Here is a 25,365-nt window from a genome sequence, read left to right as displayed (position 1 = left end):
TTGCTCTTGCAGGCTGGGACTTAACCAGCACTTCCTGAACTCTTTTTTTAATTGAAGCTTAAAAGTAAAAATTCAGAATAATGGTATGCGAAGCCAAAACACAATACAGGCAGATTTACTGATGCAAACCCAGAGTTACATGCGTATCAGCAGCTGTAGACAGAGGGAAGATAGATGCATAAGGGGATGGGGGTTCCAAAGCCTTGTACATAACACACAGTGCAGAAAAGCCAGATAAGTCATTTCACCCACAAGAACTAGCAGTGCAGCCTGATAAGGCCAAAAAAAAAAAGTAATTCACCTAGCTGGTTAGGGGAATGGCTGACCAGATCCCGAATGGGGGGCATGCCTACAGAGAAGCAGAAAAAAATAAAAATGAAGTATTACTACTGTAGCTAATGTATATGCTGGTTACATTACCTCTACTCAACCAAAAATGACATTCATTTCACAAACACTACACTTAGAACACTGCTTCTAGACAATTTGTTTGGGGGTAGAGGAATTTTGCAGACTTTATCCAGGTTGCATGGAGATAAAACAGTGTTGTAAACAAAATATCAATATAATAATGTATAAAATGAAAGTATAAGGCTCCCTATCTTTCATTTTATACATTTTGTGTGCATTTACACGAGGGCACCCACTCAGTTTAGAAGAAGGGAGGTTCCATTTAAATATTCAGAAAGGATTTTTTACTGTGAGAGCTGTGATGTTGCGGAATTCCTTATGGTTGAACATGATGGACGTACATCTTTTTTTCAACCTAACTTACTATGTAAGTATATATAAATAAGCTGCTGTGTATGTAGCCTTTGAGGCAGGCACATGTTAAAATAGATACACTGCGTACAATACAACTGGCTTCAAATTTTACTAAGATAAATAAAAATCATGTGCCATGGCTCTCTGCAGAACTACAGAAAAAAATCCTCTCACATAATAGGACACGTTGCCAAATAAATGTTTTTGCAGACATTTTAAATGTAAAAAATTTTATATTAATTTTTTTTTTTTTTTACTTTATGGCATTACTGGTCCTTAAGGGTACTGGCACATTAGGAGATGTTGAGCACAGTAGCATGGATTTGCCAGGGCTGACAAATCTCCGCAAAATGCCTTCCCCTTTAATTACCTTTGGATCTTAGCAAGTAAACATTACTTTTTGGCTTAATCGAGGGAAATGGTTTATAAAAAAAAAAAGGGGGGGGGGCAATTCTTGATAACTTGAGCTGGTTATGATTAATCACAGCAGCACACAAACAAACCAATCCATGGAGTTAATCCCCATTATTCAGATATTAAACAAAATGGCTTGAGAAACCAACGCAGTTTATTTAAACACATGCTGTTTAGGGAAATTGAACGATATTACTGTCCCGGTAATACTCAAAGTGGTTCACCCTGATGCCGTAATCTCACTAAAATAGAGCTGCATTGATCACATTTAACTTAGATTGAAATCAGTGCAGCCCTTCTAACTTGATTTTTCTAGATGTGTCAATGCAAAGATAAAATGTGGGGACAGCCTGGATCTGGAGGAAGAGAAAGTTTGGTAGCCCCCCAGAAAGCATGAAAAAAAATGGCACTGGTCCTGGATTTTACAGAACCTTGCAAAAAAAACCCCAAACTCTTAAGATACACTCACTTGAAAAAACCCCACAGATTTAGATTTTCTACTATGTCTTCCCCAAAGGCAAACATTTACCTGGATGTTCTTTAGAACTTCCCTGCACTTCTGTCACGGGTCCCTCCTGGTAAACCACAGTGCTGCTTCTGGATCTGTTCAATACTTTAGTGGCTAACCCCAGGTTGGCTGCAATGCTAGGTAACTGCTGACCACACTTCACAAGATGCTTCTGTTCCTGGTGTCGGAACTGCGGTGGTATTTCACAAAGAGGGTAATGAGGCACTGGTTGCTGCTGCTGCGGACTGATTGATGAGGGCCGCTTGGCATTATTATGTTGAATGCTGGTTGCTGTGGAAATACCGATATTCTGGTTGACAGACGAAGGCTGGCTTATTATTTGATCTGGCACTGCATAGCAAATAAAAACAGAACGTAAACAGCTTTTAGTTACAGATGTTACCAAAAAAAAAAATGCAAATCCATGATAGCAACATGTAAGCAATAATTATAAAGCTGCACCAAAACAATAACCAAGACCTGGAAGCTTATGATTTACGTTTACTCATTTATTTACTACTATTGTTATTAGCACTGTGCTGCACAAGGACTTTGGACCATGGCTCAGGTTCCTGCTCTGAGACCAGTATGGGAAGCTTCCCAAGAAAGCCACAGCCTTGCAACCATCTCCCAAGGATATGCACCAGTGCAGTTCAGTGTGATAATCATGTCTGCAGGCAAATCTAAGGGTGGTTAACCATTATGTTACAGAATTCCCTACTCATGGCACTGTGGTCTTCATTATTCTTTATAGTTTTTGAATTATTTGCCTTCTTCTGACCCCTCCCTATACTTATACCAGTCTCTAAAGCTGGCCATACACGCACCAATATAACCATGGAGTACCACAGTGATTGGACAGATTAGAACATGTCGGTCACATAACAATAAAACCCGTGCATGCATTGTGTACCTTACAATATCCTTGGGGACATAAAATGCATTTCTGGGACTTCAATTTCGTACAACTGTTGTCTGCCAAATATGTTCAGTACATCCTCCAATTTGTTATTTTAAGGATTTTATCCTACACTTTCGGGGGAAGAATAAAAACTGAACATATATGGCCACCTTTATTCAAACCACTGCCTGGTTGCTAGGGAAAATAAGACCATAGAAATCATATAGCTGCTAAAATAGCAAACTGGGAAGCTGCTAAACAAAAAGCTAAATATCAAAAAATGAACAAACTGACTGCCATCTGCAAACAGTCAGAATATCACTGTCTACATCAGTGGTCCCCAACCAGTGGCTCGTGAGCAACATGTTGCTCCCCAACCCCTTGGATGTTGCTCTCAGTGGCCTCAAAGCAAGTGCTTATTTTTGAATTTTTGGCTTGGGGGCAAGTTTTGGAGGCATAAAAACCAGGTGTACTGCCAAACAGGGCCTCCTATAGGCTGGCAGTCCACAAAGGGGCTACAAAATAGCCAATAACAGTCCTTATCTGGCACCCCCAGGAACATGTTTCATGGTCATGTTGCTCCCCAAGTCTTTTTACATTTAAATGTGGCTCACGGGTAAAAAAGGTTGGGGATCCCTGGTCTACATCATACTAAAAAAGTCAATTTAAAGGTGACCTGCCCCTTTAAAGGAAAGGAGGAGGTGGGAAATGGTCAAGGCTTCAGAATGAAGGTGCCTCAGACTTCTGCAGAAAGCCGGCATTGCATACTTCACAGACCCATCATTATAAAATATGTATGCACAAAATTCTAAAATATAACATTTCCACAATGCACAGAAAACATTCTGTCTTACAAAAAACAAAGGCTATTTAATTAGTTGGGTGGGGAAAAAAAGGAATATACATTGAATTTTGTTTACATCACAGCAATACACTTATGTTACAGATGAAATTATTACTCATGAATTGCTAAGGATATCTGTATATGGATGTAAAAGAGATTACGACACAGCAAAGCCTTAGCCAAGAGCTTTGGACAACTGAACATATAATTTTCTTCACAATTTCTGCAGTTTTTGACATCTGAATATGGAAGTGAGGGTTCAAAATAGTGTTGCTATAGTCAATATATTTAAAGTGTTGTTTATTTGGAGCCAAGTAAAACCTGTAGCAATGTATCTAATGCAGAATCAGGGAAGCCTGTGTGCAAGGGAAAAAAAGACGCAGCAAGCTTAAATGGCATAAGCATTCAATAAACAAATGAAATGTGCAAATGTAACTTGTACGAGAAGTTGCTTCTTCCTCGAAACAGCAACAGTTTCAAGTAAAGTCACGCAGGTCCCTTTGCAGTTTGTGATGAGTCAGTGGAAAAGCATGTACGCAACTAACTTATCCCAATATCCACACACACTTTCATGTCTGCTGAATCCAGCTAGTGTGGGGAGTTGTGTCGCAGAACCACCCCCGGGGCCTCACTGTTTCTACCTAGAAAGCCAAATTCATTAGCAAAGGGGAGCAGGGGAGACTTTAGGGAACCGAGCTGCCGTTCTTAAAGTAACAGCCCGCCCCCCCCAGACGCCTCTAAGTATGACTATTGTTCATACAGGCTACCTTGCACAAAGAACATAGTATTAGCACTAGCCCTGCCATCTCGCTAAAACATTTCCCGCTAGTTCGCAGTTACGCAAGATGAAACAGGAAAACAGTAGAGCTTTTTAAATAATCTACAACCTTGGATCCCTACAGTACAGTGCAATGTAAAAAAACAGAGGCACTTAGAAGCATACTTGTATAGAATGGCACGCCATCAGCCGCCCAGCAGCAGGCACTGCTAGTAAAAGCAATCCCTCCGTCATACTGGCATTTTGTTTGCCAGTGCCTTAATAAAAGACATACGTGCAAAGCATTTCTGCGTGGGAAGCAGCTTGGGATCCAGCCCTTTGGGCATTTCAGGCACACAGATAACAGAGGCACTGCATAAACAGAACAGGTATGCACAAACCTGACACCGATCCAAACGGCAAGGTCCTAGAACACGGGGCTTGCGCAGCCACTATTCAAAGAGAGCCGTTTCCAACTCCTGTTGCTTTCCCACTCTGCAGATTTCATTAGAAAATGGAGGAGAAGCATGGTGTCATTTTACTGCTGCTGCGAAAGCCCTGTTTGCTAACTCCTCCTGACGGAGGGCTCCACTTGGACAAATACTCCCCTCCCTTCTAATAAATAACGGCAGCTGCCCTGAACATTAATATACTGCTGGTTAAAAAAAAAAAATCCAATTGGCTGCTACTTTACATGACCAGCAAGAGTTAAAAGGAGAGCAAGTGAGCTGCATAGATGGCTCTGCCGTAGGGTTTTTTTTTTGTACTCTTGGAACGTGTTTCCCTTCAGAGTTGTCTGTTTTGGAATGCTGAAGGGCAAACAGAGGAAGTCGGGCTTTAAAGCTGACACACTAATCTGCAGCACTAGAAATTTCACTGCGAAAGAAAAAAATGGCCGCAGCTGCGAGCCCAGCTAGCCGCCGCTCTGGAAAATATCTTTGCTTTCTGCCAACCTATTAACTCCCTCAAGTCCGGACTGTTCCTCCAGTTCCAGCACAGGGTTTAGCAACTGAACCAAAAAAAATAATTTAAAAAAAAAAATTTTTTTTTTACAAAGAGACCACAATTAAAAACCTTCTGTATATAGGATATTAAAATATTACGACCGGATTATGTAGGCGGCAATGGGGCAGTCGGTTCGGGGACCACATCAACGAGCCAATGCGGCCCCCGATTCGACTGAATCTTTTAACCTGGCCAATCGATATCTGGCCAATTTCAGGCCAGATATCAGTTGGCCAGTCCGCTCATTTCTGCCCCAACACGAGCAGATAAGCTGCCGAGTCAGTCCAAGGGACTGATATCGGCAGCTTCTATCGGCCCGTGTATGGGGGGCCTTAAGTCTACTAAAAAAATCAATAAAACATTAATTAAACCCAATAGGATTGTTTTACCTCCAATAAGGATTAATTATATCTTAGTTGTGATTAATTACAAGGTACTGTTTATATTACTACAGAGAAAAAGGAAATGAGTTTTAAAATTCTAAATTATTTGATTAAAATGGAGTCTATGGGAGACGGGCTTTCCGTAATTCGGAGCATTCTGGATAAGGGATCCCATACCTGTAGTAATAAAACAGTAGCTTCTTTTTGATCCCAATTAAGTAGAGTTAAGGTATGGAGAATTACGGAAAGAGGCCTTAAACAGAAAATCCCAGGTTCTGAGCATTCTGGATAGCAGGTCCCATACCTGTACAATGGTATTCTAAGACAATATGCAAATTGTCATTTGATTTATAATTTTGTTGTGCAGCAGACTTGTCATTTTAACTGGTCACTAGGGTTTAATAATAGCAACCAAGCAGAAATGTATACGTTGGAATGTAAGCTGAAAACAAAGGTAAGAGAATTCAATCCCCACAATTATTTTTTTAAATTTTTATCTTCATTTCCAGTTTCAGACCACAAAAAGCAAAGAGCAAAACAGAGAGGCTAATAATTTGAATATAACACACTAAAGGTGCCCATACACTGGCAGATCCGCTTACTTGGCGATGTCGGAAGTGCCCATACACAGGCCGATTAGCTGCCAAATCGGTCCAAGGGACCGATATCGGCAGCTACTAATCGGCCCGTGTATGGGGACCTTTAGTTTCAAATATCCTGTCTCAAATAGAATTACAATTACTTTGCATCTCAATTAGATAATTGTTCAGAAACAGTCAACAGCAAGAGCAAATGCTGAGCCATGCCTCTGTATACATATTAACTGTGCAGTAGCAAAATATGAACAAACAGCTTTAGTCATGTACAAGTGAAAATCGGTTAACCTGTCCCACTTAATATATAACAAAGACTTTCAGCACTCAGTAAAGATTAAAACTGTGCAAATGATGTGCTCAATTTAACCAACAAGCTTGCAATGTGTTGAGGCCACCGTAATGTAAACTGTTTTAATACAGCAAAAAGCACTTTAATAAAAGCCTACGAGTCCTAAACAGTGAAATAAGACCTCAACATGGAAACAGCAACAGCCCTAAAGAATTGAAAATGTATATGGATAGTGTATTGTGTTACAACTCACAGGCCAGCAGCAGTACCTATACTAAGGAAAGAAGTTAGTGTCACAACAGCACAACTTGTGCGGTGTTTTTACGCTGTCATAACAGATTATTAAGCATAACATGGATTCCTTTCCATGCCAATGTAACAGCAGAACTGACACTGACTCCTTTCTGCTACTAGCGTGACACTGCCTGCTGAGGAAAAGGATTTTATGCTGGCCTTGTTAACACTTACAGGCAGGCAAGGATCCAGTTGGCTTAAGCAACAGCATCCCGTGGGCTGAAAAGTATGACTTTCCAAAGAAAATAATGAGCCACGTCAACAAAAATGGATATTATTTTGTGTTACTTTAAAACAAAAGCTAATTGATGAGATAGTGTTCAGATATGCTGTATGGGTGCAAGACTTTGAGCTGAAAAGCTTCTACACTGCCACAGGTTTCCTATTCAAGTAAATGGGAGACACAGGAGCTTCACCACTGGAAATAAAACCCACCACACCACACCATGTGGCCACAGCCCAGTTGTCAAGGTTTTGTTAGCATGAAATACCTGTGGTGTTTTCACCCTGCAAAATAGATATGCCTCCCAGCACTACAGGTGCAATAAACAGATATCCGCTATGATATGTGCTAAATGAAGCAGAAATCCCAGGCACCTCAGCTGGAGACTTTTATTTAATGTTTTAATAAGAAATAATGTACATTTTTTTGTAACTTCATGAGCAAAACAGGGAACAGGGTCTACTCCATGACTGGGTCTTGTGAGGGAGGTAATTAAAGTACCAGTGCCTAGATAAACAGAACCCAGAATGAAGGGGGGTTAGTCTACACTAAAAAAGCCCAAACATATAAACATTCTTTGTTATATTTCTGTACAAGCCCTATTCTCTGAACTCATATTGAAAAGTAATATAATAGGTCCTATAAAACATTCTTTACGCAAAGAGATTGACATAAATAAGGAGTTGCCAAGCACAAATAATATTCAAAATCACACCAAGGGGTGTCCAAGATAGTTACAGTTTGCATTTTCAACAGTATAATGCTTAAAGGACAAAGAAACCCTCAGAAATATCTGTGGCTATCTGTGAGAGTGCTTAAAGAATTGTTCATAGCCACTTACCAAGCCCCAAAAAATATACACTACTCCTTTTGCAGCTCAAAAGCAATTCGCCAGTTCACATACAACTTTCTACACTCCTTTTCGTTACATCAACGCAAGAATCATGCGCACATTGAAACCAGAGCTATGTGCGAATGTGCGGAATACACATAAAGCAGATTTTCTTAAGATTATTTACTAAAAAGAATGGGATTTTTTACCAAAAAAATGTAGTGACTGGCATAGAGGCTAGGATGGACTACAATTTAATTTAGATGATGGTGCCGGCCTTAAGTTAGATACCACATCAGTAACAGGTAAAGACATAGGCACCTTCTGGGCACTCCAGTCTAACAACTAAATACACAAGCAACAAATACACAGCTTTATGCTGCAGGTTTAAATCTTGTACTACTCTTCAGTCATTGGCTATCTAGGAATACACCTCACATATTTCAGCATATAAATTATATATATTTCATACACAAACCAGGACTGAGAACAAATCGTGTCATCCATATACCTTCTTATGAACAGATTCCTTTTTCTTATTGTCCTCTCTCTTCTTTTTTTCCTTCCATCAATTGCCCTTCTGCCCTTTTCTCTACACCCCTGAAATATAAACAATAAGCATTAAGAACTCACCAAAACTTAAATAAATCATTGGTTTTAACTGATAGCTTGCTTCTACAAATACTCAACATTAAATTACCTAACTTGTAAAAATAATTAAAGCAGACATTTTACTAGTCTTTACTTTTTAAGCCGGCCACACATGTTCAGATTTTAGTCTTCGTCTGGCAAACTTTTGGTCTGTCGTACGTTTCAATGCAACGGTCTGAATATAAGATTCAGAATAAAATTGTAGGATAGAGCCCTTAATACACAATTTGGAGGATACGTTCTGAAGATGAAATAGTTGGCAGACACCAATCGTAAGAAAATGACTCACTGTAGGTCCCCCAAGGATATTGTCCGATACAATAAATGTGCAGATTTTATAGTTAGCCAACCAAAATTTTCTAACCTGGCTAATCAACTAAACGACCAATCGCCATAGCTTGAAAATTATTGGAAAGATAATTCAGAGCCCACACACAAACTAGGTTTAATACAATTTTATCAGTACATGTATGGCCAGCTTTAGAGAGGATTCTGTATTATTCCCTTAAATTCCCATCAGATCTTTAACACATTTGTTGAACACACATATGCTGCCCATCCAACAGAATCTTATTGAATGACTGGGCAGAAATCTGTGCAATATGGTCACAGATGTGAAGGGCCACATTGCAATGATTGCACTGCACTGATTGTGACTTAATCATTTCTAGGCCAGCCAGTAAAGAAATGCAACGGCATAATCAAGTGATCTGTTAGGCCCCCCCTACCAAGCCAAGTGGTGACAAAATTGCAGTACATGCAAGGAACACCGCAGTAGAAAGCTATGGTGCAAGACTGCACAAATTTACATGTTTAATTAACGTAATAATAATGTTACAGCCAACTGCATTTGAAGCTCATCTAAGGTACAGAAACTCCTATTAGAATCTCTGTATATTGTAAAATTAACAGAAATCCCCACTGATTATAATATAAACACAGGCACGAGAGTATGAATTTGATTACATGGTACTGTTTAGACCATTCTCTTTCCTGCTGTAGAACAGAGAAAGCAGCAGATTAATTATACAGAGGGAGACTCACTGGAGACCATTCCTGCGCGCTACCAAACAATTTACCAGTCTCCTGTAATTAAGAGCGCTGGCAACTGTTTTGCTCGGTAACTAATTGCGCATGAGATTATTCGCACCCCTATTTATAATATGCATTGCCTTCCGTCAGGAGTATATCACTGGTGCGTGTTCCGCTACAATAAACACAATTGTTCCGTTTCATTTGGCTCTGTGCAAGCTTTTATGCATTACCTGAATGCAAAAAAAGGAAAACCAGACTAATTCCAGAGAATGTGCATTGTATTGTCTTGCACTTCTACTGCAGTTCTATAAATAGGGTTGCCACCTCACCCCTTTAATACAGGCCACGCATATTGAATTCACATCCTGAATGGCTAATTAGCAATTAATTTAGATGCATGGCTGCACATAAATCAGCTCAGTCTGCAAAACACATCTGTATTGATTGGCAACTAACCATGCAGGCTGTGGATTCAATATGCGGCCAGTATTAATGTGGTGAGGTAGCAACCATAAAGCTGGCCATACACGCACCGATAATAACGTACAAAACCACGTTTCGTACAATATTCGGTGCGTGTATGGCAAGTCGACCGATATCGCAGGAGGCTGCTGATATTGGTCAACTCGCCGATCGGCCCAGTTAAAAGATTTTGATCGGGCGCCATAGAAGGCGCCTGACCAAAATCTGCCTTCAGCACTGAATCGGCAGAAGGAGGTAGAAATCCTATTGTTTCTACCTCCTTATCTGCCTGTTTCAGCCCTGAAGGTTAGTGGCGGATCTGACGATCTTTCGTGCAACACATGCAAAGATTGGCTTGTTTGATGAGCTTGCCAAACCAGGGAATGTTTCCCCTAACATGCCCACCTTAGGTGGGCAATATCATGCTAATGTGATCATTTAGCCAACAATCGCACTGCAATAAAGGGAATAGAAGAAGTCGGAGCGCCATCAATCAACTGGCACGGCCCCTGATCAGTCAGAAAAATCAAGCTTAGTCAATCGACATCTGACCTATTTTTGCACAGATACTGGTCAGGGAGGCTGGTCAGAGGGCCCGTAAATGGACAGATAAGCTGCTGAATCGGCGGAAGCCACCTTAATGATGATGACATAGAAATATCTGATTTTAAAGGCCATAAAAAAAATGATATTGAGCATACACTCAGCTAACATGCTTATTCTTGGAATGCACTGCTGTAACAGAAAACGTTATGAGCTGCAGTTCACTTTGAAATGGCAAAAAATAAAAGGCTACTGTAGCATACTGTACCAAAAGGAGCCAACAGGGATATGCAATAGTTTTGAGCAAATACTTCAACTATGCAAAATTCTCTTATGACTAATATTAAACATTGCTATAAAAAGTAATTACTGTAATCCTTTATTGAGGTAATTTGTGTTGTATCATTTAGTGTTGGTTCTTGCTGCGCTTCTAAAGCATTTCACACCTGCTCATACATACACCTCCCTTTCTGGCTAAGGCAAGAGCTGTGCAGTAAAGAAGATTAGACAGCATAGTAACTGCTTGAGGATACAGTGAATTGTGGTACTGAAAACCTGAGAGGTTGCAGGTTGGACGTGACAGGGTGGCCACAGAAGTCGCTGTAGAATCGAAAACTAAATCTGTGGACCCAAAAAATAAGAAGCAGGGCTTTAAGCTGGCCGTACTCCAGCCTCGATAGATATATTCTGCATATATCTACAATCAGTGCCTAATTAATAAAATGTATTACATGAGCCAGTGAACAGCATATACCCCCTAATTTAAAAAATGGGAATATATTTAGAATCCCATATCTTGTATAACTACTCTTGGCCTTTAGCCTTATACTTTTATATGGCCAATGGATTGTTCAATTACTTCTAATAATATGAATGTTCCCCTGCGGAGGAACACAGGAAAAACGCCATAGCAGGGGAGTGCAGGAAGAAACAAGAAACACTTGAGTATGAGACCTAAAGGTGGCCAAACATGGGGATAGAGGCCGCTGGGCCAATACACCCATCAACGAGCCAATGGAAAAAAAGTGCATAAATATTGAAAAACCCGAATTCTTCCAAAGGAGAAGAATCCACATCAGTCTTCCTTTGACTCAGTGACCATTTCTCAATCTTTTTTAGTCTGGCAGTCACTCTGCCCCCTTCTCACCTTGTTCCAAGTGATGGATTCTGGGACTCAAAGTACCTCTGCTTTCCAAAAAATATGTCCACCGCCCAACCATGTCTGCTTCCGTTTGCAATCTGATTTTCTGTATGTCCCCTGCCATCCTTTATGTAGTGTAATGCAGAAATAATCCTGCCCACAGCCTGCCTCCTGATTTGCTGAACACATAATAAAAGCATATCCACTGGTTTGTACTAGCATTCTACAACTGCTGGTGCGACTAGCAGCTTTTACTTTACCCAATGCAACCGTAAATTCATTTTTATTCAAGTCAGTGCACACAATTGCTGAGCGCTCCTGAAAAGTAGCGAGATGAAATTCTGTCTTTCCGTGTGAACTTGCAAAGAAAAAAAATCAGATCTGCACGAGGCCTGCAACTTAGAGAAACCTCTGGATGTCAGGGGATATTCCGGGTGTTATATCTGACAAACTAGAGGGTAAATAAGTGTTGCTTAGGAATCTGAAATAGCACTTACAGAAGGTTCCTGTCTGTGAGGCTGCAGCTGATTGGCTGGCACAAAACACAGGGTTTTATAGTTACCTAAACAAATTCTATTTTGGGAAACGCAGAAAGAAATTGAAATTGGAAACCACAAAATTCTGGAGCGGCACCACAAAGTTGCAGTAAGCTGCCTGAAATTAAGGTTTTCAGCAGAGGGAAGTGCTGGATAAAGGGAAGCAACTACAACTGGGTTTTTACAATGTCATAATTAAGAAGTTATGGTACAAGTGAGAAATACTGTATTTAAAACACAGTTTCTCATTATAGATACACAGGTATGGAACTTGTTATGCACAATGCTTGGGGGGGGGGGCCTTGGGGAAATACGGGGACTATTTGCAAGTTGGATTTCCATACCTTTAGTCTGCTAAAAATGATTTAAATGTCAATTAAGCCTAAGGGCCATGGTAGACAGGGAGATTAGTCGCCCGCAATAGATCTGTGCTACCGTGGGCGACTAACCGCTCCGAAATGCTTTTCCACTGGCAACAATAGGAGTCGCCAGTAGAAAGGCCTATGCATCACTTCGGCTTTCGGAAGCCGCACGAAGTTGTCTGCAGGAGGTAACTTTGCGCCACTTCCGGAAGCCAAAGCGATGCATAGGCCTTTCCACCAGCAACGATGACCGAATCTTTTTCACCCAAAAATATGCAAAACCGTGAAGACATTTGTGAAACTTTAAATGCCCAAAAATCCGCCAAATGGCAAAAACATAGAAATTCATGCCTCCTGAAAATTCCGCTCATCGCAACAAGCAACTCCCATCGTTGCTAATGGAAAGGCATTTCGGAGCAGTTAGTTGCCCGAAGTAGCAGAGATCTATCTTGGATAACTAACTCACTCCTTGGGCCATCAGCCTTATTATTACAGAGAAAAAGGTGATTAAAATGGAGTCTACTGAAAGAGGGGCTTCCCGTAATTCAAAGCTTTCTAAATAAGGGATCCCATACTTGTACTTTTCAAGCTGCAGAAAAACATTAAAATGGCTTAAATATCTTGGATGAGATCTTACAAATTTAAGTAAAACAAAAGCTTTTAGTTCTTACTTAGAATTAGGTGCAGCACTGTTTATTAATAAAGAAGGTTAAAACGCAGGGGGTGGCAATTTTGTGGCGATATTTTGGTTACTATACTGTTTACTTGCCCTACACCCCACCAAAGAACATTGCAATCACCTGCTGGATAAGCTATGGATAAAACACTGACTGAAGGCAAAATAGTGTTCAGCATCCCTCCCAATGTCATAAGGCTAGCAGTATAGCACAAACCCGTTAGAGCTGGAAATTTGTGACTGCTTGCCCTTTAAAATGCTGGGAGAGTTAATGCAGATTCAGAATCCTCAAGTGCTAAAATCATTTTACAGCTCAGTAAACAGATTAAGGTTTAAGGCGGAGGCTCATTAACCCCAGAAGCAGCACAATGTTTACTACGCAGTCTACTGCAAAAAAACGCTATAACAAATATTCAGAATATATATATGTATTTACATACAAGTATAGTTGATCATTATAGAGTGCATTGGTTTGAAAAGATCCCGGGTGGAATGCAAAAACAATGCGATGCCAGGACAACATTAATGCTACAGCTCTTTACGACTGCATGACAGACGCAAGGTGGACCTTGTTCTGCAGTTACAGAAGGACACTGCATTCCATATTAATCTTCAATATGAGGTTAATTCTGGCACTCAAGTTGATTTTACCAACCCAGCTGCTGTGCTCCCACAAGACTCACATGTTTTAACAAGCCTGTGGTTTACAACGTGAGCCACAAACCAAACCCAAATCATTCATGTCTGGCCTGGGAAATGTAGCTGTTGATAGCAGCTACTTGTCCCGGCTACTAAAATAGACAATGATGACCATTGACTGATTGTGTGTGTTTTAGCAGAGGCAATTCTCAGTATTGACTACGGCAGGGTATTTTTCTGGCATTAAAGGAACACTAAAAAATATACATATTTTAAAGAAATGTACTGCTGCCCTGCACTGGTAAAAATTGTGTGTTTGCTTCAGAATCATTACTAGAGTTTATATAAACCCTGGTGTGTAGCCATGAGGGCAGCCATTCAAAAGAAGAAAAGGCACAGGTTATATAGCTGCCAACAGATAAACCCTGTAGAATACAATGGTGTCTTATCTGTTATTTTCTATGTAACCAGTGCCTTTTCTCCTTTTTTCCAGCTTGAATGGCTGCCCCCATGGCTACACAGCAGCTTATTTATATAAACTATAGTAGTGTTCCTGAAGCAAACAACCAAGTTTTACCATTGCAGGGCAACAGTACGTTATATTTCAAATACTTTAAAACACTCATTTTTTGGTGTTACTGTTCCTTTAAGTAGCAGGGACAAGTAGCTACATGTGTCTTCAACCATAAACCTTCATTACAAAAAAAAAAAAAAAAGCTAACAGCTTAACCTGTGAAAAGCCCAGAATTATAAGCATTTCTGGGTGATGTAGAATTAGAATATACAGAGAAAGCAGAAAGTCCAGGCCTCTAAAACTTCACTGCTGTCAACCTAGTTAAAGACTAAAAGCAGTATTTTTCCTATCCCTTTCTGCACTGCTGGAATCAATGTAGCTAAAGTCAGCCTTGCATGTTTCTTCCCTGGTTGGCTAATCAGCTGGCTTCTGCTACATTGTTTCAAGATGTACATGTACAAATGATTGATAAAGGTATTTATCAGTGTAGACTGCATGTCTATTCTGCTAAACAGCTAAACAGCAACGAATACTGAGTTTTTGGCTTCATGTCCTTATCAGGTAAGGAGAACATTTGCAGCAATACACTGGATAACATCCGGAATCCAACTGTGAGACAAATGGACTTCCCACACACATGGATGGCTGCATCGGCAGATTCAGTTTTCAGCTTGTGCGGGATTGTCATAAGAATGCAGGATGATCAAAAGCAACCCCTGGTTTGATACATACACAGATAGTTGGCCAATATGGGCCAAAATTGGGCACGTATGGCCTTTACTAACAAAACTCAAATGTGGGATCTGTCAAGGTTTTGCAGCCGTTATTTCCCCAGAACATGTTCAGAAACAAAACAATTGCTTCCATGTAAATAACCGCTTTGCAAAAGTGGGACTGAAAACTCACATTCCATCGTTTGCGACTGAAGCTAAAGCTGCTTTTTGTTGCGGTGACTGTTCCAGAGCTCGTTCTTAACCGCTTATCTGTTATTTGCAAAGCAAGCAACATTGTGTGGCAAACTCCACAGTAACAAACGCAGCCTATTTCTGTAAGGCTATGGCAACACAAGGCGAATCTCCCACGATAAATGAACTAAAGAAAGAATTCCCCAACCACACAGTCCCTACATAAACAAAGCAAAGGCAAATGAGCAAGTGCCAGGAGTCCCTGCAGCTGACTGGCTGCTTAATAAAATTATCAGTTCATTGTATTAGGGTGAAGACACACAGAGCTACTTAGCAGCAGCTACTTGCCAAGACTACTAAATGCCAGAAAATACCCTACCATAGATAATACTGCGGAATTACCTCTGCTAAAACACACACATACAGACAATTGGAGGAATTCTTTCTACAAAGAGTCATGATCAAACGGCAATAAAATAATAAGCCACTGCATATTGTGATTGACTAGACAGATCAATGGGAAATGTTGCAGCTGCCACTTTGTTCCTAAAAGATGGGTGCCTCAATGTTGCCTTTTATTAAAAATTATTGCACCTCCAACAGGGATACAGTCATGGAGTAACCCCCCCCCCCAAAATGACCTGCTGGCCATTTATTACTAATGTATATGTGGGGAAGTTATCTGGCCCAAAAACAAGAATATGAAGCCAGCTCCACTTGAGCACCTCCTGTCAAGCAGAACACCAGAGGAGCTGATGAAACTAAATACCAGTCCACTGCAAAGCCCCTGAAAATGAGGAGTTCAAAGGCTGCTTTTTTTAGAGAGGGTACAGGCTTGTTTGCTCAAAGGTATATAGAGAGCTCTGAACAAAGTTGCCCTGTTAATAAAGGAAGGGGGGAAAAGCAAGCAAAAATAGGCTAACATTCATTTCTAATTAAAACAAAGGGTAGAACGTAGTTTCAACAGAACTGCTATTTATCGAGTTTATTTTTAGCAATCCTGTTAAAAAAAAAAAAAAAAAGCTGGGCAATGGAGAGATCCAATTAGGCACCCCCAGTCAGTGACATTGATAACCTCATGCCCAGGCCCACAATATACTTCGACAAAAATTACACTAGCCCTGGGAGGCTGCAGTCTTCTCAGGAATCCTCTGCCCAGGTCTGACCCAAACTTAAAAACCTGGCTCATAAGAATCCTGAGAAGATGGCAACCTCCAGCCCTGCCATAAACTACTATGGGCTGGTTAAGAGGCGGAGTGCCATCCCAGGTTACCATGTAATAATTTACAAATTGCCCACCCACCCCCCCAAATGACTACCTTTTATCGTCTTTTAAAGGGGAACAGATTATAAAAAAAAAAAAAAAAATCCACCAATGTTTCATAAAATTAGTTTCATGAATAGACTTAAGTTTTTGCAAATAAAAATGAAGCTGTGAGTTGCTGACAGATTTAACCTGCCCTAACTGGCCGTTTCAAGCGAGAGTCTTCTATTTACATTGCACTACTGACAAATAGCATGTTAGCAGGAAAAAAAAGCTAGGATAAGGGAGCAGACTAGAATAGAATTTACACTTCATATTGTTTTATATAATAAAACCTGCACACAAAAAAAAAAAAAAGTGTTGTGCCTCCATGAGAGTTTGGCTCATGTTTATTGGACAAGAGTTCTCCTTTAAGCCCATTCTAGATTAGCAGCAAGACTTGCGTGTGCATCTAGATCCAGGATATTCAATCCAAGGTCCTGCACTTAACGCTACATCTCTCAGCAGAAGACTGAACATTCCAAGTCTACTTGGAAACTGGTCTGTCAGCAACAATTTCTTGGCAGTTGTGGGAGGGTCAGAGCCCATATTAATGTGCATAAAAAGTTTCCTGTGCGCTACATAAGATTGCGCAGTGAGCTGCTACATGCGCACAAGAGCGCGGCTCAGAAGCAACACTGGCAGTACTTTCAAGATGAGGCATATTGCTACTAACACCCAATCAAAACAGTAAATGAAGTGTGCGGATAGAGCCCTTGGATTGAGGCTGGGCCAGCCTGACAGGGCTACATGCTCCCGAGTAGAACGGTAATTGTTGCATTGGATACGCCATTATACAGGCACTTGAGAGAACAGAGGAACTGACAAGCTAACAACTGTTTTCTCACATCTCATTATAACACAGAGAGAGCAAAGGCAAATACAGTTACATTACTCAAAAATAATTGTCAACACAGAAAATCCTGTAGTGTCATGTTAATAGATCTCAATGCCTGTGATGTTTCCGGTGCTCTACTTACAATTTACTAATGTGAAAATTAATATGAATTAAAAGAATTTTCTTGAATTAATAGGGAATATTACAAATGAGTTCCCTCAAGGGCAAATCACGCCCTAATTATAACAAGATTGGGCAAACCATAGGAATTTCCTCCATTCTAATAAGGATTTCAGACATTTTCACAATTACTTCCCATTACACAAACCATCTGCAATTCGACCGTTTGTGGGAATCCAGAACAAATAACCCTTTAAGTAAAATTTAACTCTAATCACTCTTCAAATTGGTTCAAACCATCCACTGCTTTGTGCCCCTCGAGGAAACCACACCAAGTCTGGAAACCACATGATAAATATTTAAAATATCCCTTGTTTCTGCCTAAACAAAATCAAGAGTCTAAAAAATCAGCACTGCCAATATTCTGGAATTGCAACTAAAATCCTATTTATGCTGAAATTATATATGTAAACGAAACATTAAAGCAGTGTGAAAAACATTACACCACTTCAGTCCCCTTCATAACACATCCCTCACTTTGCCACCTAAATGCCCCAATATGGCCCTCGGCTTCATCCCTTTATGAGAAAAGGCAAACTTAGTACAATGGCTGGCAGCTGCCATCACCAGCACTAACCAATATCCGGCTACTCTGGTCCTGTCTGAGCACGCTCCTGGCCACTAGAGAGCCAGGAAAAGGAAGTCACATAGCCAAAGATGGCAGCCGCCAACCATGAAGAGGGTAAATTGGAGTGCATTAGTGGAAATGTTTGGAAATCCTCTATGGGGGGAGGGGGGGGTTGATTGAAATAGCATAAAAGTTTAATTCTTCTTTAACAGATAACACTTAAAGGAAAACTATACCCCCAACAATGTAGGTCTCTATACACACAGCCCATCACTAAATGCTGGCTCAAGGGAAAGGACAATATTTACCGATAAATAATTATATATATATTTTCCAGTTTGGCAAAATTCTTTAATAGGCCACTTAACATAATATAAATCTGTTGGTTAAGTATTTATTCTGGGGGGAAAGCTTTCCTTTAACATTAAACACAAATGTCATCACAATGTTGTATGCAATTGGCAAGATAAAATCTACACATATAAACCCTACAAATTGCAGAGGGCGGTGCTCCTTATTGCACCACGTGCGTACCTGTGTACATCCTTAGAACGTCTCAAATCAAAGTTCGCCTGTACGTTTTCGTACTATTCAGATAAATCCAAACAACATCAATCAATAGTTCATAAAACCTCAGATAAGAAAGTGATAGCACTAGATGGTTCTTCCAAGGCACAAATAAAACAGAAATCAATAATTGTGTAGCAGTGAGACAAGCCGCCACTCTGATAAATAAGCACTTTATGAGCTTGAAAGTCATTGAGCTATAAAGCTAAACAGATAACTGACATATTAACAGACTAATGAATTTAGATTACAGCAATGTTGTAAAAAGCTAACCTACGTTTTTTTTTCTTAAAGGTAGTTGAAAAACAAAGATAAGACACACCCCCATAAACTTTTATATTACATTAATAAAAAAAATACAAAAATGCAATATTTATGTTAAACTATCTTTAACGTCTTCAAACAGTCAAAAGAACACAAATAAAATCAAGCGTTTAGAGACAGAGCTGGATAAAGATAACCTCTATTTTATAAGTAAAAGGAATTGTTGAGTATAGCTGGCATAAAGCAAGACAAAAAAAAAAAAAAGCTGGGATCTATTATGCAGAATACTTTGGACCTGGTGTTTCCAGATAAGAATTTATGTCATTTAAATAACCATAAGCGAAAAAAAAAAAAATGCTAACACGTTAAATAAACCCAATAGAATTGTTGTTCTGTCACCACTATGGGTTTATGTGGCTTTATCACCATCAAGTACAGGTATGGGATTCATTATACAGAAACCCATAAGCCAGAAAGTTCCAATTTCAGGAAGGATGTCCCATTTTAATTAAATAATTAAAATTAAATGATTTCCTTTTTCTCTGTAATAACAACAATAAAACAGTGACTCGTACTTGATCCCGACTAAGATATAATTAATCCTTATTGGAGGCAATACAATCCTATTGGGGTTAATTACCATTTAAATGATTTTTTTAGTAGACTTAAGGAACAACAATCCCAATTAAAAAAAACCCTTTCTCGAGAAAACCCCAGGTCCCAAGCATTTTGTATAACAGGTCCTATAACTTACAAGGCACTGTTATTATTACAGAGAACAGGGAAATCAATTTAAAAATATAAATTTGCTTAAAATGTTCTCTATTGGAGATGGCCTTCTGTGATCTTGGAGCTTTCTCAATAAAAGGTTTCTGGATAAGGGATCCTATTACTTATAAATGGAAGTTTTGAAATAATAAATATTGATTTCAATCCTTTTTTTTTTTTTTTAATTTATACAGTTTTGTAGTTCAGTTATAATTTCAGGCAAGCCAACATAAATGGCTTCGTGAATCATACGGCAATTACCCTGTGAAAGGCACAAACCAGTCATGCGTTTGGCACAGATCTATATTTAGTATTCAGTTCAACTTTTTTTTTTTTTCTACCGCCGGTAAACACACACACACACACACACACACACAATGGGTCCCAGGACTTTCACTGCATGACGCTATCCGGGGAAAAACATCGGCACCCAACTCTCTCTCAGACACTTGGGCCTTTTGCTGCTTTTCTGCTTATATCTCCGATACAGAGCTATAGAAGCTATAGCAGACACTGCACCCACCCCAAGGAATTATTCTCCCAGGGTCCTATTAGAATGAGAACACTGCTCGAGGCAACGCACTACCATACAATGCAAACAGAAAGGTCTACATTTCCAAAGCAGCGGATTTACACAAAAACATTGTAAAGCAATTAATATTTTGAATATTTCACGACACAGAGGAAAAACACCAGCCAGCTGTCTTGCATACATTATGAAGACCTAAATAACCCTGCTTTTAATTGGAATATTAGAGACCTACCTGCTAGGATCTCCTTCAACGTCTTTGGTAGCTGCAGCTTCCAAGTCTCTGCATAAAGAAATATAGATATAGTAGTGCTATAACAATGTGGCAGGACTAATACAATAAAACTACAAATACACACTAACAGCAGCTTGGAGCCTATGCAGGAGAATTGAGCTGTAATGCAATGGGCTGTCTCACAATGTTGTGACTAAGTACGCCACTGTACACTTGTAAACATTAGTGGCTCATACAGGAATGTGCAGTAATATACACCACAACTACTCTTATTTATTTAGCAATACCTACTTGCTAGAAGCTTACAATGTAAAATTGGATCTATATCCAGTAAGCTTTTAACTGCAGGAATGCCATCGTCCTATTTAAAGAATCAATTCATAACTTTATAACCGATTTCTATTTCTCTGCATAAGTAATTCAAATATGTAACATATATAAAAAAGTTAGCCCATATAATATTATGCAGTCATAGTTTTTCATAATGCACAGGTATAAAACCAAGGGTATTCCAGATAAGGGGTCTTTCCATTATTTGGATCTCCATACCTTAAAGGCCCCCATACACGGGCTGATAGAAGCTGCCAATATCGGTCCCTTGGACCGACTCGGCAGCTTATCGGCCCGTGTAGGGGTAGAAACGAGCGGGCTGGCCGACGGATATCTGGCCTGAAATTGGCCAGATCTCGATTGGCCAGGTCAGAAAATCCCGTCAGATCGGGGACCGCATCAGCTCGTTGATGCGGTCCCCGAACCGACTGCCCCATTGCCTCGTGCAGAATTCGAATTCACCTACATGCCTCCCCGATATCACCACCCGTAGGTGGGGATATCGGGTGAAGATCCGCTCGCTTGGCAACATCGCCAAGCGAGCGGATCTGCCCGTGTATGGCCAGCTTAAGTCTACTAAAAAAACAATAAAACGTTAATTAAACCCAATAGGATTGTTTCGCCTCCAATAAGGATCCATTATTATTATCCATCTTAGTTGGTATCAAATACAAGATACAGTTTTATTATAACAGAGAAAAAGGAAACATTTTAAAAATCTAAATTGTTTCATTAAAATGAAGTCTTGGGAGACAAGCTTTCCATAATTCAGAGCTTTCTGGGTAACGGATCCCATACCTGTACATCAATGTGTAAACAGTTTGCGCTGAATGTACTCCATCATCTATGCGTTTTTGACTCTTATTGCAACTGTATCTTGTATTTATTTGTATTTATTGTTGTACTTTGTATTTATCTATTATCGTAACCCCGTTTGTATTAATGAATTCTACTGTACAGCGCTGCGTACATAAGTAGCACTTTATAAATAAAGATATACATACATACTAATGGGGTCCCTCCTGCTAATTTTGCTTTTGACTAACGAAAGCAAATCCTATTCTAAGACATTTTCCCTTATTCATTCTTTAAAAGTTGTTAGCGCTTTCTGTTATTCTTACTTAGAAATGCCATTGGAAGCGGTGTTCTGCAGTTGTGACTCCTGAGACAGCTTGAGCAGAAGCCAGCCCTCCTCCTACAGCTGACGTCTGTTTCAGGAGTCAGAACCAGCAGTACTATGGGTATAAACAGGTCAGATACTGCTTTAAATAACAATTACTAAAATAAAGCCAATAAAGTGTTTAATATTATATATATTTTTCATTATACAAAAAAAAACAAAAAAAAAACAGTTTTTGGGTGGAGTTAACCCTTTAAGGGCCGCTCATTCCAATGGCTGAATAAGAAAGGAGCCAATAACAGCTGCACAGCAAAAGCCATGTAGCAGCAGCCAAGAAAATCCACTTTGGATTAAGTATGTCCGACCTGCGGCCCCCCGGCTGCAATGCATGGTGGGAGATTTCTGCTCCTGGGGCGCTAGTACCCCTGCAGCGGGACGCTAGAGTCGAGGCGCCCCCAGTCGGACGAGGCTTACAGAGGCCGAGGGCTGCGGATAGATGAGGAGACTGCAGTGGCGGCGGTGAGTAGCTGCAAGCTTGCAAACACTAAGGGGGAGCAGGGGGCAAACAGCAAGGGCAAAGCCGGCGCAGCGGCACTTACCTCAAGTATATAAAGTGCACTGCAGGGACATAAGGTGGCGTCCGGCTGGAGCTGCGGCCTGGGGGAAGCGCCCCTCAGTCCGTCACAGGCAGCGCTGAAAACACCGTCAATACAGCCAGCGGCGCCATTTCCTTCACCGAAAAAAAAAATTGTAATTCCGGAAGAGGAGGCCGTGCGCTTGCTGCACTTCCGCTCTGCGGCTTCATTGCCCCTCCAAAATGTCCGCCCTAGCAACCGCCGCTTAGCAACAGCGCTTTCACGTCTGTGGCCGAATATGGTGGGGGTGGGGCGGGAGAAGCAACTATAGCACGTTAAGTTTAAGGCGTCCCCAGTCTGTAGGCGTTTATATTATTGATAAAGAGTTGTGTGTGTATTGATTTGCGTTCGTGATCTCTTTGCAGGCGGATAAACTCTATTGGGTCCCAGTGTGCGCAGAGTATTGGTGATTTGGGTTTAGTTTACCACACAGCTTTCATCATGGTCATCAACCGTGAGGTGATTTTTGTCATGTCCAATTAAAAAGAATAAAATCTAAAACACTAAAACAACAACAGCAAAAATATTGGAATTGGGACATTGCTTCCCTCTGGAACTATATCCCTGAATTCCTCCATAGGGAACACTCACCCACTCTCTTTAATGGAACAGTAACATCAAAAAATTAAAGTGTTTTAAAGTAATTAAAATATAATGTGCTGTTGCTCTGCAAAAAACTGGTGTTTTTGCTACAGAAAAGCTACTATATAAATAAGCTGCTGTGTAGCCAAGGGGGCAGCCATTCAAGCTGGAACAAAGGAGAAAAGGCACAGGTTAAGGTCCCCATACACTATAAGATCATCAAGCGAGCGGGTCTTCACCCGATATCCCCACCTACGGGTGGGCGATATCGGGTAGCAAGTGGCTTTAAAAAAAAAAAATCTGATTGTTTGACCCAATTTGAGGCCATGGGGCAGTTGGTTCGGGGACCGCATCAACGAGCCGATGCGGTCCCCGATCCGACTTGATTTTCTAACCTGGCCGATCGAGATCTGGCCAATTTCAGGCCAGATATTGGTCGGCCAGGCAGCTCGTTTCTGCCCATACACGGGCCGATTAGCTGCCGAATCGGTCCAAGGGACTGATATCGGCAGTTTCTATCGGCCCATGTATGGGGGCCTTTACATAGCAGATAACTAGTAGATAAGCCCCATATAATGGGGGTTTATCTGTTATCTGCTAAGTAACCTGTGCCTTTTCTCCTTTGAATGGCTGCCCCCATGGCTACACAGCAGCTAACTTATATACCGTAAACTATAGTAGTCTTTCTGAGGCAAACACACCAGTTGTAGGGCAACAGTACATTATATTGTTATTAATTTTATACACTCATTTTTTGGTGTTACTGTTCCTTTAAGATAAAGCTCAGCTGTTACCTTCTGGAGCACTAAAACATTATTTTGCCTAGTCCTGCACTTAAGGGCAAATGCCCATACCTGGTGCACTCTTACCTTCCAATTTGTGCCTGTATGTTACCCAACCACTTAGATTGTAAGCTCTACGGGGCAGGGACCTCCTTCCTACTGAGTATTTATACGTATTTATTATATTTATTATAACACTTGTCCTCCCTGTGTGTAATTTTGTAAGACTGTACAGCGCTGCGTACCCTTGTGGCGCTTAATAAATAAAGTTATACATACATACATACATACATCTGGCATTTTCCTAGGCACTCATCTCTCGCCCACATGGGGCACAAATCTGAAAAGTCGAACAGGCAATAACGCAAATTGCCGGTGGGAGGACATATAAGAGTCATGTAATTTTTCCAAACTTGCTTAAAGTTTCCCCGTTAGGCGACTTTGGAAAAGCAAAGTGTATTTATTTTGTCGGTGGGAAAGCATTTTCAGAAGATATTTTGGGGAGATTAGTCCCAATGGTAGTGAAGATTTATAGCGGCCGGCTAATCCCCATGTGCCACCTGCCTTATGTTACTGCTGGCTGCGACTGTAATGTAAATGTAGTCCCTATAAGAAAAAAAAGCATAATATGATAACAGAATTCTAAATAAGTTAAGTAAAAGTGATAAAATCCAGCAGCAGGTGCGAGGCACCCTAGTCCTTACTGCCAGCTATACAAGCCTGTGCCCACTAGCTCTCCCTTCCACAACCGAATGACACCAGGGTTGGACTGAGGTATGCAAGGCCCACTGAGGCGGCTACCCCAATGGCTCAAACACCCCCTCTGGGCCCCCACCACACACCCACTCACCCATCGGCCAGCCCCTTCCCCCCCACATGCACCTTATACTTGCTGCAATTGGGGGAGCGGCAGGGGAAAGGCAGGAAGGGATCGGGTCCCACCAGGTTTTTTTCCCATGTCCCACCAGCCCAGTCCAACACTGAATGACACCCAAGTTATGGAATGCTTAAGTGCTCACCCCCCACCTACCTCTCATGAATACATAGTTGCTGAATGAATACAATGCTGTATTTATGTAGAAAGCGTATGTCTGAAGTACAAGGGCCTGCAAAGTGGGCTCACCCATGGAGCGGTATGCAAAGTGTGGAAAACATGGCAGCTTGTGCCTTTTTATAGCACGTAATAAATGACTCCCTATAATTTTTTATAATAAAGTTTACTGTTTCCTTCAAAAATCCTGTGCAGACTTATTCTTCAGTCCCTGGATGATTATAATCTGCTTAATAATACTATATATTATGGGTGTTAAAGGCAGGAAATCCTTTTTTAGTGTATGATTCCTTCCACGTATTGTTACAGCCTGTTACTTTTGAATGAAGCTGCGAATA

General features: G+C 40.6%; 1 protein-coding gene across 1 annotated transcript in view; it reads right to left on the bottom strand.

Annotated features, from left to right (window-relative positions):
* tnrc6a (trinucleotide repeat containing 6A) overlaps positions 1-25,103 on the bottom strand; it is a 46,503-nt gene extending 21,400 nt beyond the window's left edge. Inside the window, exons 1-3 of the mRNA XM_031893835.1 lie at positions 25,007-25,103; positions 20,528-20,575; positions 1,709-2,038 (exon numbers count right to left, since the gene is read on the bottom strand). Of these exons, the coding sequence (XP_031749695.1) occupies positions 1,709-2,038; positions 20,528-20,575; positions 25,007-25,103 (475 nt within the window). The remainder of the gene's footprint in view (positions 1-1,708; positions 2,039-20,527; positions 20,576-25,006) is intronic.
* Between the last annotated feature and the right edge of the window lie 262 nt (positions 25,104-25,365).

Source organism: Xenopus tropicalis, chromosome 9 (assembly GCF_000004195.4).
Source record: "Xenopus tropicalis strain Nigerian chromosome 9, UCB_Xtro_10.0, whole genome shotgun sequence".
Taxonomy (NCBI): Eukaryota; Metazoa; Chordata; class Amphibia; order Anura; family Pipidae; genus Xenopus; species Xenopus tropicalis.
Note: the sequence above shows the minus strand (reverse complement) of the source record. Positions and strands in the feature narration are given on the sequence as shown.